This window comes from Mauremys mutica, chromosome 17 (genome assembly GCF_020497125.1).
Source record: "Mauremys mutica isolate MM-2020 ecotype Southern chromosome 17, ASM2049712v1, whole genome shotgun sequence".
In the NCBI taxonomy this organism is placed as follows: Eukaryota; Metazoa; Chordata; order Testudines; family Geoemydidae; genus Mauremys; species Mauremys mutica.
Genome location: NC_059088.1, coordinates 14,577,185 through 14,597,907, shown reverse-complemented (window position 1 = coordinate 14,597,907; position 20,723 = coordinate 14,577,185). Strand labels below are relative to the sequence as shown.

At 50.4% G+C, this 20,723-nt stretch overlaps 2 protein-coding genes across 2 annotated transcripts; both read left to right on the top strand.

The window, feature by feature from the left end:
* Window positions 1-6,365: 6,365 nt before the first annotated feature.
* LOC123352010 (interferon-inducible GTPase 5-like) lies at window positions 6,366-16,094 on the top strand (the record flags this gene model as incomplete). Its single annotated transcript, XM_044991693.1, has 2 exons — window positions 6,366-7,167; window positions 16,054-16,094. Coding segments are annotated over exons 1-2 (843 nt in total), but the record flags the coding sequence as incomplete, so codon positions are not given.
* LOC123351695 (interferon-inducible GTPase 5-like) lies at window positions 16,095-17,288 on the top strand. Its single transcript, XM_044991242.1, has one exon. It carries the CDS (start codon window positions 16,095-16,097, stop codon window positions 17,286-17,288), a length of 1,194 nt encoding a protein of 397 aa, XP_044847177.1.
* Window positions 17,289-20,723: the final 3,435 nt, after the last annotated feature.

Genomic DNA, 20,723 nt, shown 5'->3' with positions numbered 1-20,723 from the left:
ATGCATCTGATGAAGTGGGTTTTAACCCACGAAAGCTTATGCCCAAATAAATTTGTTAGTCTCTAAGATGCCACAAAGACTCCTCGTTCTTTTTGCTGATACAGACTAACACAGCTACCACTCTGAAACTTGATTTTCATGTTTCCCTTGCCATTAAATGCCAGGTTTGATGGGTTCCACACTGTGGCATTTAGGGACAAGGGCAAAACAAATTAAAATGGAATCTGGCTGTGTGAAGGTCGAAACAAAAACACATGATATATTTTTTCCAACCACAAAGATGACTCTGCCCCACTCCCAATGCTTGTATCCAGCACATCATCTTTGTACTCTGAGACCATGAGGAATAAACTCTTTAAGAAACTCCTGAATGATTGGAATAACTGGATCATCATGTCCCTACATTTCTGCAGCCTGGGCAGAGAGTTAACCCTGTAATCATCACTTCATTGTAAACTGAGATAGGTTTGGATGTTGTTAAATCCATTTCAAAGGCATTATGGTTAAAATACCTGAGCTGAAATTACCACTTCCATGCAGAGCTGTGATTTGAGTTATTGGTTCTGATTTTATAGCTTTTTCTTATTCATTTCTCTGTACCCAGTGTCAGAGCAGGGGATTGGTCCTGCTTTGAGCAGGGGGTTGGACTAGATGACCTTCTGAGGTCCCTTCCAATTCTAATCTTCTATGATTCTTCTATGATTCTACGATTCCAGTGGGGGCTGCATGTGTGTCTCTGAACCTGACCCTTTGGATTTACTATATTACAAAGTCTATTGCTGTTTGTATCAGGTGATCTCTCTCAATTGACTGACTCATCTTGTAGCCTATAGGATTAACCTGCTTGTTTGCATATATATCTATCTTTTCTCATACTTTAAGTATTTGGTTTATTGTAATAGGTTTATAGATTTATATTAAAGTAAGTTTGGCTGTAATGCAAAGGACCTACAGGCCATGTTCTGTATGTTGAGCTAAGGCAAAGTTAGCATGTCTGGGACCTTTCACCCAGATAGCAAAGTCAACACACATGTTTAAGACCTTTCACCTAGACAGATAGATAATGGTAGAATGGCACAGGGGGCTTCCAAGTCTGTACCTCAAACTTAATATGCACACCACAAGGAAAGAACCAAAATAACCTGGAGAACAAAAATAACACGTGTGTATGATCTAATGTCATTAATATGTATATACATGTCATCAATATGTACAAACATATTAGCCTATGGAGTAAGTGTACCCTGACATTTTTTGTGGGCGAGGAATGAAGTTTGGGCATAGGAGGAAGGATTTCAGGCACTTGTGCCCTATAAAAGAGGTGACCCACCGTGCTAGAGTAGACTAGTAGGCTATGTTTGTTTTTCTTAAACTTTCTAAGTTCCAAGGGGACTAGGCTAAGCTTGGTTTCCCTAAGCTTTTGTTCTTAGTTTTGTTTATTAGGTTTTAATTTTAAGTTTAAGTTAGTTAACTTAGAGTTTACTTAAGTTCGGTAGCTCTTAGCTCTAGCTTCTTCTAAGCTTTGCAACTCTCACTCAAGAATTGAGGAACCTGAACCACCAGAGGCGAGGCTGGTCCTGTGTGTCTCACCTCCAGGTTATCAAGGAAGGGTGTGAGTATATTAACCAAAGCTTTGTACCATATAACATCATAATGCCATATAGATCTTTTGAATAGCAGTAGTGCAATTGTAACTGTAACTCTGATTATTTTACCATTTAATTACTACTTCATTTATCTTAATAAAAATTCTTTAAGGCTGTATCAGTCTCAGTGTGAGCTTCCTGTTGGTTTTTTGGTTGGCTAGCTCCCAGTACAGGGTTGGCAGGTGTCCAGTTTTCAACCAAAATGTCCGGTTGAAAAGGGACCCTGGCGACTCCGGTCAGCTCCACTGACCATGCTGTTAAAAGTCCAGTTGCTTGTACAGTGGGGCTGAGGCAGGCTCCGTCCCTGCCTACCTTGGATCCACACAGCTGCCAGAAGCAGTGGCTCCCATGCATAGGGGCAGCCAGGGGGCTCCAATTGCTGCCCCCACCCCAAGCACAGGCTCTGCAGCTCCCATTGACCGGGAACCAGGAGCAATGGGAGCTGTGGGGGCGGTGCCTGTGGATGGGGCAGTGTGCAGAGCTGCCTGGCTGTGCCTCTGCGTAGGAGCCAGAGGGGGGACATGCGGCTGCTTCCAGGATCTACTTGAGGTAAGCCCTGCCAGGAGCCTGCACCCATTTCCCCCCCATTCCCCTACACCCTGCCCCAGCCCTGATCCCCCTCCTGCCCTCTGAACCCATCGATCCCAGTCTGGAGCATGCTCCTGCACCCCAAACCCCTCATTCCCAGCCCCACCTCAGAGCCCGCATCGCCAGACAGAGCCTTCATCCCCCCACACCTCAAACCCCTGCCCCAGTCCAGAGCCCTCTCCTGCTCTCCGAACCCCTCATCTCCAGCCCTTCATCCCAAATCCCTCATCCCCGGCCCCACAGCAGAGCCCTCATCCCCCCTCCCATATCCCAACCCCCTGCCCCAGCCCGGTGAAAATGAGCCAGTGAGTGAGGGTGGGGAAAGTGAGTGACAGAGGCAGGAGGGATGGAGTGAGTGGAGAGCGGGACCTCAGAGAAGAGGCAGGGTGGGGCCTCGGAGGAGAAGAGGGGCGGGACAGGGGGTGGGCAAGGGTGTTAGGCTTTGGGCGAGTAGAAAGTTGGCGACCCTATCCCGATGTAAGGGTCTAAATGAGCTGAATGAATTCTCCCCTGACAGCTAGCTGGGAGGGGGAGAGATTTCTTGAGCAGACTGTATTTGCATGAACACACCTACTTTGCCTAGATATCCAGCAGACAGAGATGTGGTGCTCAAAATAACCAACTTTGGCTGGTGTTGGGTTACAATCATTTTTCCGTTGGACCATATGAACTGGAATCATAAACTCACTGAATGTGAAATCTCACCAAATGAGGGTCAATCCATCCTCACCATAGTAGCCACTCATTATACTCCACATCTGAACATAGCCATTATATGAGCAACGTACCCTCATATTTCAATTTCTGTACTTTGACCCATCAAACTTTTACCCCCAATCAGAGATACTGCAGATTATATATACCTTACACCATCCAATCTTAAGCCAAACTTCGCACCCCCTAAGAATCTGTACGTTATTCCCTGATAACCAGAAACTTCTACGCTTAAACTCTGTACCGTTCACTTTTTTTTAAACATCATCCTAAAAAAAATTTTAAAACTGAATGCAGGGGTAGTGAAATGCTGTTTCAATGTTGTTTCATTATTGTATGAATACAGAGAAGCAGGACTGTGCTGGACCTGACCCAGATGAGGGGATCACCCTCAACTGAAAGAACCTCTTTAAGCCAGGGGCTCAAATGCCAGAGCCCTGTGAAAATAAGAGGGGTGGGGACAGATATCCCAGCCAGAAGATGTGGGCCGTCCCCCAAGGGTCTTCTCTGGATTGGTTTAACCTGTTTCCCCCACTGTTCAAAGAAGAAGCTACATAGAGATCATTAGGAGTCTCTTTGTTATGTTAAATACTCAATCAGAGCTGAAATGGGTTGGGGTAGGACTGTGTTTCTGCCCTGTCTGCTAAGAGCTAAAAATCACTGAGAGCTGAAATTGCTTGGTGGGGGGCAGTGTTTCTGCCCAGCCTGCAAAAAACTGACAATTACTAAGAGACTAATGTGCAGAGGTCACAGCAGAGAGGTGGGTGGAAGCAGAAGGTGACTGACGGTCGGATGGTGAATGAGTGGCTGGGGAGCCAGAGAGGGACAGCAAGTGGCTGTGGAGAGGCTTGGCGAGAGCGGTGAGCAGGTGGCCAGCAGGGTGGCTGGCAGAGAGAGGTGGCGAGCGAGTGCCTGAGCAGCAGAGTGGGTAAGGTGCCTCTTTACGCCCCCGTCCCCGCTCCACCCAAGGTGGGAGTTGAACTCTGCAGATGCATCTCTGAACTCTGGCTCTGCGCTGACCAAGGACAGCAACTGTGAGTAGGGTTCAGAGAAGGGTCAGGCACGTGAAAGGGAATTTTGGGTTGCTGGACTTAAGAACCTGAGGGGAAAAGGACACTGGCCAACCTATGTGGTGGTGGGTATTTTGCTCATGGTTTATGTTTATGAACATGGATGGTGGGTGAACAGCTGGCTTGGGAAGACTAGCCCCCAGCCCCACCCCTTCTGCCCAAGGCCCCGCCCCTTCTGTGCCCACCAGAGCCCAGCCCCCACTGTGGCCGCTGGCCCCTGCCCCATGCCCCCAGTCCCCCCATTGTGGCCGCTCTAGCACACACACCCCCGGAGTGCTGGGGGCCGGGCAGCCCAACCCCCTCCCCTCTGGCCCCAGCAGAATGGCCCCAGCCTTCCCGGCTCCAGAATGCCAGGGGGCCAGACAGTGCGGCCCCAGCTATCCTTCCCCCAGAGTGTCAGGGGGCCAGGCAGCCATGGGAGAGCCAGCCGCCTGCAGAGTGGACGGGCCACATCTGGCTGTTTGGGGAGGCTCAGCCTCCCCCTCCCTCTGATACTTGGTGCCCATATTTATGAACCCTGTTTGCGGTGTTTTCCCAAATTAACTCCGAATTACTTCCCTCCTTTTATTAAAAGTTTCTTTTCTACAATCAGACTCTGTGCTTGTGAGTGGGGACGTTTTACCTCTCAGAGGTGCCCAGGGGTGGTGTGTAATTTTCCCAGGTTACTGGGTGGGAGCTCAAGCCAGTTCTGTGTTGTATCGATAGAAAGGAACCCCTAGATACTGAACCCGGCCCTGGTTGCTGCTGGCTCCATCTGGCAGAAGGGTTACACCAGTACCAAAGGAAAGGGAAGGGTCGATGGGAAATCAGGATCCTGAGACTGACAGTCCCCAGGAGCAATGGGGAGTGGCCAGTGCTCCAGGTCAGCCTGCTTTCTGTTTAATAAACTGTATTTGCTTTGAACTGTATGTAACAATCAGTGGGTCAGTGAAGCATCCAGTGGAGAGAGAGCCCCCCGGAGTGTGGACACCCCAGCCCCTGCCCTAAGTGACCACAACAAGGTTGGGGGTCAAGCCCCCCGCCAGGAATGCTGGGCCCAGCCTTGTTGGGGCTACGAGGACTCTGCCACACAGGAGAGTGGAAGGGGAGCCCTCCAGTGCAGGGAGGCCTCTGGGTAAAGGACGTGGGATCACCTGCCCCTCTTTTCCAAAGCCCCCTGGGTTACAGCTCTGTGTCTCTGCCTTCAGTCCTGGGCAGCAACAAACGTGCCTCAGTCTGCTCACAGCTTGTGCTTTGTCTGTAGCTGTGCAGCTTGCAGTCCTGCTGCGGTCACATGCTCTGCTCTGCCGACTCCTAGTTGTTAACAGCCAACGCCCGGTCACTGGTCTTTGTTGTGTCTCTGAGTCTGAGGCAATTTCATTCATATGGGGACAGTTCTTTGTAATTCCTTCACACCAACCCAGACATGCCTATGTGACACCCTCATGCCATACTCAGTCCCACTGTGCCGGAGGAGTAATTAGTGAGAGGGGAAACTGAGTCGTGCATATTTCCCATCAAATATTTCCATGTTCTCCACAGACTGATTTCCAGAAGTGCTGAGCTCCCACAGCTGCAATGGGAGCTGCAGTTGGAGCTGCCGGTGCTCAGCACCTCTGGGAATCACAGGGGGACATGAGGGATAAGAAGGAGAGACAGACAGACATGCACAAAGGGGGTGGAGAGAGAAAATGGGGCTCAGAGCCCTCAGCACCTCAGCATAGTGATCTGGCTTCCAGCCCATGGCCAGTTCTGACTCTTGCCTCTGCTACCTGCCCCCAGAGATGTGCTGATCTTTCTCTCCTCTGTCCCTCTTTGATCTCCCTGCAGTCTGGCCAGTCCAAGCTCACCCCAGCAGCTGGCTGGATGATGCCAATCAGCAGGGCCCCACGAATTGCCACTGGCAGCTCTGCTCCTGACTTATTGTCCTATTCAGATTGTGGGCCTCAGATCCCAGAATCCACTTTTAATCCATCCGTGGTACCCGATCAGGTGCTCAGATACCACTGTGATGGGCGTTGCACAGGCACCTAGATCGATAGGGCAGAGCACTCTCTCACGATGAGGCCATCAGTAAAGGAGGAGAAATGAGCACCATTCTGGAAAGATGAAGGTTCAGAGAGGGACTAAGCTAGGAGCTGGGTTTGCTCACTGGCCAGACACAGATTTCCCCCGTTCAGAACAAAATTCTCCCTCTGCTTTTACCTCCTCTTCTTAACTCTTATCTTTGCTGAAATCAACCTTTTCCCATGAGAAATCTTAGTCAAACGAGCTGTTGTGACTTTGCCTGATGAAAACAGCTAATTGCAATCTTTCTCTCCCTTTCCTAAGGCATACCTGAGACTGATTGAACCGCAGCCAAGCTGCCATGGGTGCTAAGTTCTCCAAAAAGGACATTGAAGAATTAGAAGCTGCTGCCAAAACAGGAAACCTCGCAGAAATAGCAGCAAAGCTGAAGGTGTCTGTAGAGTTGATAGAAAACACCCAACTCCACATCGCTGTCACGGGAGAGTCGGGCTCCGGAAAATCGTCCTTTATCAACGCCATCCGGGGACTGGGAGATGAAGATGACGGTTCCGCTGAAACTGGGGTGGTAGAAACAACGATGGAGCCAACGGCTTATCCCCACCCTGTATTCCACAATTTAACAATGTGGGATCTTCCAGGAATCGGGACTCCCAAGTTTCAGGCAGACCAATACCTCAAAGAGGTAAAATTCAACAACTACGACTTCTTCATCATCATCGCCTCAGAGCGCTTCACTTCCCACCACACCAACCTCGCCCAGGAGATTCACAAGATGGGGAAGAGGTTTTATTACGTGCGCTCCAAAGTGGATAATGACTTGAAAGCTGCAAAAAGGAAAAATAATTTCAACCAGGAGAGAACCCTGCAGGAGATCAGGGAGGACTGTGTAGAGAACCTGAGAGAAGTAGGTGAGGCCTCCCCGCGGGTTTTCCTGCTCTCCAGCTGGGAACTGCACAAGTACGATTTCCAGCTCCTGCAGGAAACACTGGAGAGGGAGCTGGACGCTCACAAGGGACTCGCTTTCATACTGGCCCAGCCTGACATCTCAGAAAAGATCGTGGAAAAAAATAAAGTGAAACCACTGAAGCATAGATCGAAACGTGCCTCGGTCTCATCTGCTATCGCTGCTGATCCTGACCCAGGTTTTACCTTTGCTTGTGATATTATCATAGGGCTTGAATCAGGGGGGCTACATAGCAGGATGGTTTATCAGCACCTGTCCTGTGAGGCCATCTTGTTCTCTAAAATAGCCACTATTTCCAAAAATTTAGTCTCTGGCTCTAATACTTACATAGAAAACCTTCAGAACGTGGCCCACCATGTATAACCATTGTTTGTTGCCTGCCTGAGTCTGCAGAGAGCCTGAAACAATCACTCTGAGAATGGTGAACTGCCCCATGCTCATCAGCTGAGGTGTTGACCTCAGTGATGATCATTTAAATGGTGCCTTTGTGACTGATTTCACTGCTGTTGACAGCAGGGGAGAGGGAGGAAAAGGAGACTCTGCACAGTCTGATGTGAGAGATGTCTGAAGTGGGCAGAGTTTAGTCTGAGGGCAGAGTTTAGGAAGGCACTAAGTCGTTCCCCAGTCTGACTGCTCTGTGCCCTTGGGGCCATCCAGGGTTATTTACTGAAGAGCTTTTGCCTGAACAAGGCATTGGACGTTGATCTTTCTGATACGCTCTGGCACCCATCACAGAGCTGACGTCTGATATTAACACACAAAAAGTCATTGGTAAAGTTAAGGTGACTCAGCGGAACCTCTGATCCGCAAACCCTTCCAGAGTCGGGAGCTGAAACCCTAACACTAAACCTCTGAGAACAAGGAAATGCAGAGTTAAGCTAATGCCTCCCACACCCCATGCCCCCTTTGATCCTCACCCCAAGGAGTTCCTCACTGAGGTCATGTTTAGTCTGGAGGAAAGAAGACTGAGGGGGGACCTGATAACAGTCTTCAGGCGTTTTCAGGGCTGCTATAAAGAGGACAGTGATCAACTGTTCTCTGTGACCACTGAAGCTAGGACAAGAAGTAATGGACTTAAACGGCTGTAAGGAAGAATTAGATTGGATATTAGTAAGGCTACGACTTGGCCACAGAAGTCTAGGAATCCAGACAGCTCTGTGGCTTCAGCCCGCAGCAGCCGGGAGCTGCAGGGTCCCCCTGCCACCTGCAGTGGCCCCCAGGAGCTCTGAGCCACTGTGGGCAGTGGGGGTAACCTAGATCTCCGAGCCACAGGCGATGGGGACCCCTGAGCTCTGAGCCAGGCCCCTGCAGCGGTCCAGCCGCTGCAGGCAGTGTGGGGACTCTGTAGCTCCCTAGTTTGTCACAGATGTTTTTAGTAAAAGTCACGGACAGGTCACGGGCTTCCATGAATTTTTCTTTACTGCCCGTGACCTGGCCGTGACTTTAGCCTCACTTAGGAAAATCTTTCCCACTCTCAGGGGAGTGAAGCTCTGGAGCCGGCTGCCATGGAAGGCTGCGGAAGCCCCACCAGGGGAGGTTTTCAAGAGCACGTTGGACAAACACGTGCCAGGGAAGGTCATTGACAGTTTCTACTGCTGTCCTCACAGGGATACAGGGGGTGCAGTGCGAGGGGAAGGAATGTTAAGTTGAGGGGAGCATGTGAGAGGCTTTACCTTAACTCTGTACTTCCTCATGGTCAGGGGGTTTGTTTCAGGTGTTTAGCTCCCTGCTCAGAAAGGCTTCGGGGAGAAGAGCCTCTGCTAAGCAGCCAACTTAACTCCCCTTTAACTAAGTTTTTTGGTAGGGAATTTCCTTTGTGTTTTTAACATGCAGAGTGGGAATGACAGGGCTGATGTGGGCAGGGGCCTGGAGGAGAGAGACAAAGCCCAGCCCTGCAGCCTGGAGGTAAAGGCAAAGGCGATGCACCGGGGGGAATGTGGGGTCAAGTTTCCCCCCACCCCCAATTCTCCTGCTGCCCCCTCACTGCTCCCACTGGGCAGCTCTCACACCGACCCAGAGTGGAGTGGCCAGCATGCAGCATGCTCCCTGCCTGGGCCTGGCTGCCAGGGACAGAGGCCTAGCATGCTGGGGGAGGAGGCACAGTGGGAGAAGGAGTAATATGGCGGGGAGAGTGCTGTGGTCCCAGGCTGGGCACAGGGCGGGGGGGTTGCTGGGCAGAAGAGACATGTGGGGTGGTCACATGTCCTCCCCTTAGATTGTGCCCCCCTACACACACATGTGGGGAGGCACAAGTTGTCTATGCCTGGAGAGAACCCTCAGAGCCAGATACAGCAGCCCATGGCCGAGGCACAAATGCTCTGGCACCTGGGGTGCAGGGCTTTGGAGGTTCACGGAGGCGGCCGTAGGAGAGACGAGGGGATGGGAGCTGGGGCGGGTAGAGGGGAAGGGAGACTAAGGGTTGGGAGCTAAGTGGGGTGGATGGGATTTGGGAACACAGGGGCAGGACTGCAGGTGGGGCAGGGGGCGGGGGAGGAGGGGGAAAGAGCCGGGGTAGGTAGAGGGAAGTGGAGAAAAGTGGGGCAGGAGTTGAAAGGAAGGTGGGAGAACGGGGGACGAAGGGGGAGCTGACATGGATATAGAGGCCAATAGAGGCAGGAGCTGAGGTGGGATGGGGGAACAAAGGGGAACCAGGGTGCCGGGGATGAGGTGGGGTGCGGGGATAGAGGGACATGAGTAGGGCCCTACCAAATTCACAGTCCATTTTGGTCAATTTCACCGTCATAGGATTTTTAAAATAGAAAATTTCATGATTTCAGCTATTTAAATCTCAAATGTCATGGTGCTGTAATTGGAGGGGTCCTGACCCAAAAAGGAGTTGTTGTGGGGAGGGGGGAGGTCACAAGGTTATTGTGGGGGGGGGGGGAGTTGCGGTACTGCTACCCTTACTTCTGTGCAGCTCCTGGCGGCGGTGCTGGCTTCAGAGCTGGCAGCTGGAGAGCACCAGCTGCTGGCTGGATGCCCAGGTCTGAAGGCAGAGCCGCTGCCACAGCAGTGCAGAAGTCGGGATGGCATGGTAGGGTATTGCCACCCTTACTTCTGCACCACCACTCCTTCTTTTAGTGACTCACCCCTCCCTGCCCCTGGGGTGGCTGGATAGGACAGTGATGGGATCAGGCCTCTGCAGCACTCTGCGGTGCACAGCGAAGAACTGCACTTCTACAGCCACCCCTAGCTGCACCTGCCCTCCTGGGCTCCTCAGAGGTTGAAAGAGCATCTAGTGGCCCACCGGAAGGTCGGGACTTCACTCCACAAGCTGCTCCAGCCTCCTGCCCCTTTGACCATCCCAGGGAGGAGACATGCAGAGCAGGGCCAGAGCAACAGAAATCTTGTAATCCCTTTGCTCAGCATCCCACCTCTTCCCTCTCTTGTCATCTCCCCCTTCTCTCTCTCTCTGGAGATTGTGGGAGCTCCCGAGGGTGAGACTGTGTTTGGGAAGTGCCGTGAACAGGGCCTGGCTCTCCGATAGTTTGGTTTGCTTTGTTACTCGTAAGTTTCTTTGTTGCAGGGGTGTTGTTATCTCCCCATATTTTGGGGGGAAGCCTTCACCATGAGGTCCAGTTCAGATGGGCTCCGCATTCTGACCCGCAGACGTGGGGTCAGCATGTGTCTGTTGTCTCCTGCTCTCTGGGGATGTATCTGAGTGTAGCTGAGGTTACTGACTGTATTAATATTAAATCTGTCTCAAATCAATAGTGATGTTTTTGGCCTAGGAGCAGTTTGTGAATCTCTTGGTCCAGGATCGACTCTGTGTCAAGGAATCTTTTGTTCCACTTTTCCCTCAGTTACTCCTGTCACTACAGTTGTTTTTCTTTTCAATGCCCCCTCTTATTCACAATGAGACTCTTACGCTGGCGCTCTCCCAGTATGGGAAGGTAGCTTCTGCCATTAAGATGGTCCTACTGGGCTGTGTGAGTCTGGATGTGAGGCAGGTCACACAGATGTGGTGATGTTCACAGCCCACACAGAGAGAAGTTAGATAAAAACATAAGGTAGGTACTCTCTCTAGAAAATTACAATGTAACATGACTTTATTTCTTAGAATCCACAGTCTGACCACTCAAGAATCCAAAGCAGAGCGAGACAAAACAGGCTGCTCTCTGTAGCCCAGCTCATTCCGCCTGGCTTTGACCTGGCTCTGCAGACTGACTTTAATCACATGCTTCCATACTGAGCCCCCTAGCCTGCCAGTAGGGCCAGGAAACCTCTTACTCCTCTACGGTGCCACAAGTACTCCTCGTTCGTCTTATTCCTAAAGTGACAGTTTATAATTTCAACATAGTTTTCAATACACCACAGTCATGCTGCTCCAATCCCAGGGTTTCGGGGTTTCAAATGAGTTGGGGCAGCCTTTGAGCCTGGCTGTGATGCATCCCATGGATGGGACACAGAGGTTGTTTGCCACCCACAACACAGAGTTTCTGCTCTTTCTCTCCCCTTTGTCATGCTGGGGGATGGGCTTTGACTCTCACCTGTTTCTGTTGGTGCTTGGTAGATTGAAGGGTTTGGACATGCCTCTGTTTTCTAGCAGTCTTTCTAATGCTTAGCAACCCCTGAGAGGTGCTTGGCCAGACTAGGGGCTTTTGGGGGAGCAGCAGGTGTTTTTAAAACCCTCTTTTCACCTCCAGGAACCTGTTTTCTGCGTAGCCTCTGGCAGGGGTGACAAGGCTTTCCTACGGGATCGATCTTGCTTAGTCAGGCTGAAAGCCTGCAGCAACACTCCTGCTCAGACTGGGGTCTGGTTCACTTTTTTCCTTGACTGGCCCCTTTTGATCCCTCTGTTTCAATTTTTAAGTTGTCTTTTTACTGGATTGGGACTGGTTTTTTCCAGGCCTCTTTATTTTGGGAGTGTGCCACCTCCTGGTGAGGGATGGTGGGGGGAGGGGAAGGACAGCCTGAGCGCAACGGCAGCCTCAGCTCTCCTCCACCACTTCAATCCCTCACCAGGAGGTGGCAGCAGGTCTCCTCAGCCCTGGCAGCGAGTCTCACAGAGGGAGCCCCATCCCCGACCCCAGGGCTGACAGTGGAGCTGTGAGCCCCAGGCCAGACTCAGCTGCACAGCACAGAGCCAACCAGCTGTGAAATTGACATCCTTGTTAGTTTTTCTGATGCTATTATTTCCCATTTCCTCTCAGGATCTGGGGTCTCCAGATGTGAGCCCCAAGGGGGCTGACAGCTCGGGCCGTCAGCAGGTTGGGGGGGCTCTGGCTGGGAGCCCCCTGTTGGCTGACTGGCACCGGAGACCAAATATGAAATAATAGGAGCCATGAAACAGACAAGAATGTCAATTTCTCGGCCGGTAGGCTGCCTGCTGTGAACTTGAGCCCCGTGCCTTGCTCACAGGTGTCCCACTTCTGTTGGTGCAAACACTACTGGTGAGGACATGCACCACTGGCGGAGCTTTAGAGTCAGTCAAGAACTGCAGTTTGGGGACCCAGGCAATGTCTTCTGACTCAGGTACCATCAAGCTAGTGGGGCTGTTCTCAGGTCAGCTGGCCAGTCTGCAATGTCTGTGTCTCTACTTTCCTTGGAAGAGGAAGTAGGAACATCGGCAGTTGAACTGTCATGGTGGTGACCTGAGAGTAGCAGGGGACCTCTCACCTCAACTGCATCGTCCAATCCTGATTAGTCTCCATGCATCTGCAGAAGTGGGGTTTTGACCCATGAAAGCTTATGCCCAAATAAATCTGTTAGTCTTTAAGGTGCCAGCGGACTCCTTGTTGTTTTTGTGGATACAGACTAACACGGCTGCCCCTCTGATACCCTATTACGCAATGTCATTCTGACTCTTGGTCCATTTTGGGGGTTCTTTTAGAGTGCTGTTTCTTCATTATGTCCATGAGTCTGTTTTTTCCCCCAAAGAAACAATACCGAGAGAATAACAGGAGGTGATGACAGTATCACTATCTCAAACCCTTGTGTTTAGGGATGGACCAACCTTTTCAATGACATGGGCCTCATGTCTAGTTGTGCAGCAGCTCCTCAGACCACATACAGAATCAAAAGAGCGTTCTCTGTGCGGCATGACCTCGCACGCACGATACGTGTGATGTCATGCTGTGCAGAGGGTGCCATTTTGTAGAGCAGGTCTGCTGCGGGGGCAGAAACATTCTGGGGCTGACTGGAAATGTTCCGCAGGCTCGACCCAGCCCGTGAGCCCACACCTGGACCAGCCTGGCTGGCCAGAGCACATGACCCACTGTCTTTTGACTTTCAAAAGTACAGAAGTAGTTCCCTAGCCATTCGCACATGCTTACACTTCCTCAGGATGGACAAGGCCTCCTAAATAAAACAAGAATTTGCAGAGCTAAAACTACAGCTGGGATCCTGGGTGAAAGGTTACTTCACTCTATCAGGGCTTAAAATCAAGCTACTTCAGAGCTACTTATTAAATCCATTAAAATATAACCAATGAAAGTTTATACTCAATGTCTACATGACTATATGTCCTACCCTGATTTTCAATATTTATTTATTTATGTGTGTGCTTTGTCATATATCATTTTTATAATACCTGCTGGTATATTTTACTTAGAATCATCTAGTCTGACCTCCTGTATATCACAAGCCATAGGATTGTATATAGTTCCCCTGTGTTGAGCCCCAAAACTTGTATTTGACTAAAGCATCTTCCAGCAAGGCCTCCAGTCTGGATTGGAAGATGCCAAGAGGTTTAGAATCCATCACTTCCTCTGATAGTGTGTTCCAATAATTAATCACCCTCACTGTTTAAAAGTGGTGCCTTATTTCAAGTTTGAATTTTCTGGATTTCACCTGCAGCCATCTGTTCTTTTTATGTCTTTCTGTGCCAGATTAAAGACCCCTTCAGTGCTTGGTGTCTTCTCCCCGTGAAGATACTGATACCCCATAATCAAGTCAGCTCATGATCTTCCTTTTGATAAGTTAAATAGCCAGGGGTGAAAGTAATTTACAGGACTGACCGGTACTGCCGGAGTCCTGAAGGGGGCGTGGCCTCATCCAGAAGGGACATGGCCTCATCTGGAAGGGGCGTGGCCTTGGGATTTAAAGGCCCTGGGGCACCAACTGTGGCTGGGAGACCCAGGGCCTTTAAATCAACCAGGGGCTCCCAGCTGCAGAGGTAGCTGGGAGGCCCCCAGAGCTCAGGGGCAAATTAAAGGGCCCGGGGCTCCGGCTGCTGCGGGGAACCCCGAGCCCTTTAAATCCTGGCCCCAGCCCGGCCACTGGAGCCGCAGCCGGGATTCAAAGGGCTCTGGGCTGCCCGCAGCGGTGGGGAGCTCTGAGCTCTTTAAATCTCAGCTGTGGCGGGGGGTTTAAAGAGCTCTGGGCTGACTGCCGCTGCGGCAGCCCAGAGCCCTTTAAATCTGGCCCCAGCCCAGCCACCGGAGCTGTGGGTGGGGGGTTTAAAGGGCTCTGGGCTGCCAGCTGCGGCGGGGAGCCCAGAGCCCTTTAAATCCCCATAGCGAAAGCCGGTGCAGTCCGGCACGGCATACTGGCTCTTGCCGGTACCCATACCGGCTTGTACCGGCTTACTTTCACCTCTGTAAATAGCTGAGCTCTGTAAGTCTCTCAGTATTGGGCAGTTTCTCCAGCCCTCAGATAATTCTCATGGCTCTTCTCTGCACTGCTTTCAGTTTTTCCAATATCTTTTTTAAACCGTGGACCACAGAACAGGATGCAGTGTTCTAGTATAGGGAAAATGACCTCCTGACTCCTACTCACTACTCCCCTCTTTAGACATCCATGGATCACATTAGCTCTTTTTGCCACAGCATCGCACTTGGAGCTCATGTTGAGTTGCTGGTCTGCTAAGGCCCCTAAATCCTTTTCAGAGTCCCTGCTTTTCAGGATACAGTCCCCCATTCTGAAGACAGGGCCTGCATTCCTTGATCCTAGTTGTCAGACCTTATATTTAGCCATATTAAACTGCATTTTGGTCGAATGATCCCTGCTCACCAAATGATCCAGATCTCTCTGTATGATGGTCCAGACCTCATATTTACCACTCCGATGATCTTTTTGTCATCTGCACATTTCATCAGGAGTGATTCTATATTTACTTTTTGGTCATTGATTAAAATGTTGAATAGAGTTAAGCCTAGAACCGATCTATGAGGAATCCCACTAGAAACACCCCCAGGGAAACATACCGACAGACCTATACCGGTAGAATTGCACTGCTATAACTACCCTTATTTCAGAATACGAGTGTTTTGTCCCAGTTTAGTTTATAGCATTTTAAAAGTGTCATACGCTCACCCAGCAAAAGGCACCTATTCCAGAGAGAGTGTCCACAGGGGAGCTATAGCGGTGTAGTTAGACTGGCACGGCTCTGCTGGTAAATGTCCAATGTATACAAGCTCTTTGTCCAATGACTAGAATCAAAGTGGCCAGATTTTCTGTCGATGGTAAAACACGGGGGACACTTCATGCTGATACGTAGGAAGGGTGGATGAGGTCGTATCTTTTTTTGGACCAACTTCTGTCGGCAAAAGAGACAGGATTTCAAGCTCCCTGGAGCTCCACAATGGATGCTGACTTGTATGTGGTTCAGACTTACCGGCCCAGCATGTACAGCAAAGCTTGAAAACTTGTCCGGTTCACCAACAGAAGTTGCTCTAGCAAAAGATATTACCTCACTTACCTTCTCACTAATATCCTGGAACCAACATAGCTACAGCAGCATTGCAAACAATAGATTGGAAAATCATCCATCTGTGGAAGGGATAGCTCAGTGGTTTGAGCATTGGCCCCCCTAAGCCCAGGGTTGTGAGTTCAATCCTTGAGGAGGCTACTTAGGGATCTGGGGCAAAATCAGTACTTGGTCCTGCTAGTGAAGGCAGGGGGCTGGACTCAATGACCTTTTAGGGTCCCTTCCAGTTCTATGAGATGGTGTATCTCCATATATTATATTATTATCCATTGTTACATTTCCATTACAAACTTGTGCATTTTAAACTCCTGGTGTTGAAATTAACCTTGTCCCTCAACAAACTATAGATGAACCAGCTGCTGTGACATTGTCTGATAAAATAACTAATTGCAATGTTTCTTTCCCTTTTCTAAGACTTGCAGCTAAAACCAAGTGACCCATTGCCAGCAGCTGCCATGTCAACGTTCTCCAAAGAGGACAATGAAGAATTAGAAGCTGCTGCCAGAACAGGAAACCTCTCAGAAATAGCAGTGAAACTGAAAAAGTCTCTAGAGTCATCAGAAAATACCCCACTGCACATTGCAGTCACAGGGAATTCAGGCTCTGGAAAATCATCCTTTGTCAATGCCATCTTGGGACTGGGAGATGAAGATGACGGTTCCGCTGAAACTGGGGTGGTAGAAAAAACGATGGAGCCAAAGGCTTATCCCCACCCTGTACTCCCCAATGTAATAATGTGGGACCTGCCAGGAATCGGGACACCCAATTTTCAGCCAGACAAATACCTCAAGCAGGTAAAATTCAACAGCTATGACTTCTTCATCATCATTGCCTCAGAGCGCTTCACTTCCCACCACACCAACCTCGCCCAGGAGATTCACAAGATGGGGAAGAGGTTTTACTACGTGCGCTCCAAAGTGGATGCCGACATGTACGCAGCTCAGATCCGCCGGCCCAGCACCTACAATGAGGAACAGATCCTGCAGGGCATCCGGGACAACTGCATCAAGAACCTGAGGGAAGCAGATGAGGCCTCCCCACGGGTTTTCCTGATCTCCAATTGGGAACTGCTTAAATATGATTTCCACTTGCTGCAGGAGACACTGGAGCAGGAACTGGATGCTCACAAAAGACTCACTTTCATCCTGGCCCTGCCCAACATCTCGGCAAAGATCCTGGAAAAGAAAAAGGCTGAACTGAAGAAGGAGATATGGAAACTAGCTCTTGTGTCTTCTGCTGCCGCTGCCATCCCTCTCCCAGGTCTTGGTCTTGCTTGTGATATTACCATCCTGGTGACATCCATGAGACATTACTGTAAGGCCTTTGGACTGGATAGAACCTCACTCACTAATCTTGCCAACAGGGTGGGAACGACCGTCTCAGAGCTGAGGGCGGTTATAAAGTTCCCACTGGCTGCAGAAATATCTAAAGAGCTTGTAATCAAGCTGCTAAGCAAGGCTGCATGTGGTGCAGCGATGGCAGCTGAAGCAGCTCTGAGTTTTATCCCAGTACCAGTGGTGGGGTCTCTGCTAGCTGCAGGAGTTTCTTTCGGGACCACGTACTACATGCTGCAGAGCTTTCTGGATGAGGCTGTGGAAGATGCTCAGAAAGTTCTGAGCAAGGCTCTTGAGGATGAAAAATTCAAATAAGAACAAACAACCCAGTGCATCAAATATCAAAAATTCTTAAAGTGATTGCAAAAAAATGAGAGAGAGACCAGATGAGATTTCCAAGGTTTCTGATTGGGATGTTTTAACCATTGCATTAAAGAGGCGCTCCAGTGAACTCCAGTTATATACTCTAAAGGGCTTAGCTCAATTGTGGTAGTGCTTTCAACGTGGAGGTTTAGCTGGCTGTAGAGGCGCTATAGGCTAAAACATGAGTGACTCCTGCTCATCAGCTGCTAATGTAATGGGGCAAGAGGAGGCAGGGGCCATTATTCTTCATTGACAAACAAATCTTATTAATGCAGAGTTCAGCTTGCCTGGCAATAGCTCGGCCCTTCCAGAACAGCGAATTCAGCAAAACTCAAGCCGGTGAACACCAGGAAATACAGAGTTACCGTATTTTTCCGTGTATAAGACGCTACTTTTTCCTAAAAATCGTTAGACTAAAAATTGAGGGTCGTCTTATGCACGGAAGTAAGTTTTTTTTATGTTTAATATATTAATTTCTGAAATTTTGGGTTAGAAAAGTGGGGGTCGTCTTATACATGGGGGTGTCTTATACACGGAAAAATACGGTAGCTACAAGCCCCCACACCCTTAACTCTGCCCTCTTTGAGTGATGCCCCAGTACACCCCTAACACACATACTCACCCTCTGCCTTTGCAGATAGTGCATGTCCCTCAGGGAATAGGGCCCATGTCAACTGCAGCACAAATTCAAACACCTTCCCTGTGCTAAGGCAGACCTTGTGTTTAGATGAGCTGTACTGACCAGGAGCTACCTACACCTGTTCTACAGTCAGACACTGAACCTACTCCCAGAAACAACTCCCCACTTGCTCAGTTTTACATCCCCATCACCCTTCTGCACACAGTGCCATCTACCATTGCACTTTCACCTACTCTTCCAAGAAGACCACTGTGTCTCACTATGACACAACCAATACAATGGAGCACTGAAATGGTGCCTACTGGATCCCCCAAGGTACATATGCTTCTCTTGCTGTTGATCACCCCCCCAGAGAGGAGGGGGCAGCACCTCATATCACAGGCATTCCTCTACCACACTGCTCCAGCTAATGCCTCCATCACTCAGTACAGCTGCACCAAGCACGGTGATTGCACAGCTGGAGTTACAGACAATTCCCTGTGGCTGTTGCCAGCTCCGGGGTGCTGAGTTCGGGTTGTCTGGGTGTTTACTCTGTATTTCCTGGCTTTCAGACGTTTGAGCTGTGCTGAACTGGATGTTTTGGAAAGGCACAATGTACCTCTGGGCAACCACAACTCTGCCATAACCATGTTTTCAGACAGTCAGGCTCCTGGGTGTTGCCTACAGGAAGAGAAATGTTTGTAGGAGTTCATGGTCATTTAGACAGTTGTAATTACCATGCAGATGTGCAGCTGAGGCACCCTATGGCTAATACCTAGATCTTACACAGTGCTTTTCACCAGGACAGCTCAAAGAATTTTATATCATTATCCCCATTCACGGATGGGAAACTGAGGCACAGGGCGGGGAAGTGACTTGCCAAAGGTCACCCAGAAAGCCAGTGGCAGAGCTAGGAATAGTCCCAGTCCAGGGGTCTCTCCACTAGGCCACACAATTGCCATGTGACTCCTCAGGGCTTCTCCCCTCTCCTGTACGTTGTGTTACAGTGTGGTGGGGATAATGGTTCCACTGTGAAATGTGTGCAGCGTGTAGCTGCTAATAGGGCCAGTGAGAGAAATCTCAGCCATAGTCTATGTCCCAAACCTTTGACAGTTTTAGCGTTACCCTATTTCAAGTTCCCAAATAGAAGACACTGTCAAAGGCAGAAGGGTTTGGAGGGGGACGAGGGTACAAGTTTCTACTATACGGTTTCTTTCTACCTTGACTATCTAACATTTATAAACAACAAGAGTAAAGGTCTCAAAAATAAATGGCTTTCATATCAAATTGAAATGTACCTTTTTACATGCAGTCAGTCCTTTCCTACTGCGCCTAGTCCTGGCATATTTCTCTGTGGAGCGTATCTTTCTCAGCAGTGGTTGATTGCTCATCAAGTAGCCATGAAAATCTTTGAAAAATGTTTGCCTGAAGTTGTACTGTACAAGCAGGATCCCTTTCAGTGACTCAACAGTCAATACCATTCCCACCCTAACTTCTGTGCAGCTGCTGGCAGCAGCACTGCCTTCAGAGCTGGGGGCCTAGCCAGAAGCTGCCACTTTCTGGCCACCCCACTCGGAGGGCAGTGCTGTTCCCAGCAGCAGCGCAGAAGAAAAGGTGGCAAACCAGTAAACACGCTCACTGCTATTAGGGCATGCTGGGAATTGCAGATCTACCAGAATCAATGTTGGAAAAGCCAAGAAAAAAAAATCATGGACATTTGTTCTTATTTAAAAAATCAGCCCCGACAGAGACCAGAGGATCAAAAAAGAGTTCATGTCCAGGAAAACCCAGACATATGGAAATCCTAGACAGGAAGTTACTAGACAGCTGGTGACAGTAAGTTTAAGTGTGTGAGAGAGAACTGGTGTCTCTCTCCTTCTCCACCTGTCCAGCACCCATTCCCTGCAACATGTGCTCCCCCCATCGATATTTCCAGCTGCCCCTCCCTTTCCCATCCCATTAAGCCAGTAGCTTTATTACAACCACTAACATGTAAGAAGTTGCCTCTTGCTGTCTCCTGCCCTGTGCTGCTGCATACATGTACCTATTGGGTTTCTGGGAACTGGGTGGGCGGAAGCAGTGGTGAGCTTGAGCCGGTTCGCAGCGGTTCGCATGAACCGGTTGTTAAATTTAGCAGCCCTTTTAGAACCGGTTGTTCCAGGACAACCGGTTCTATAAGGGCTTTATTTAACAAAAGCTCCGGCCCAAGCTCACTTCCCCCTCCTCTCCTGCTCTGCCCCCCTTCTCCTTCCCTTCCCCTGCTTCCCACGAATCAGATGTTCGCAGGAAGCCAAGAACAAACAGCAGGCAGGCAGGTAAGCTGGGGCACGGTGGGAGGGGAGGTGCGGCTGGCTCAGCGGCTCCCTCCAGCACAGCTCCTGGTCCCGGAGCGCAGCTCCCTCCAGCCTGGCACCCTCCGGCCAAGCACCCCCAGCCCCAGCCCGGTCCCGGCCCCCTGTGAGCGCCTCCAGCTTCGGCTCCACAGCTCCAGCCCGGCCCCCGTGGAGCCAGTGCTGGTTCCGGCCCCCACGATTGCAGCTCCAGCCTGGCTCGGGCCCTGCAGCACTGGTGCTGGTCCTAGTGCTGCGGCTCCGGCCGGTCCCGGGTGCCAGTGCTGGCTCCGGCCCGGCCGGTCCTGGGTGCCGGTGCTGGGCCCGGCCCCACGGTTGCGGCTCCGGCGTTGGTCCCGGCGCTGCGGCTCCGGCCGGTCCCGGGTGCCGGTGCTGGTTCTGGCCCAGCCGGTCCCGGGTGCCGGTGCTGGGCCCGTG

Bases quoted from the DNA above. Each gene is read 5' to 3' on its own strand.
- LOC123351695 (XM_044991242.1), top strand. From the start codon at position 16,095: ATGTCAACGTTCTCCAAAGAGGACAATGAAGAATTAGAAGCTGCTGCC.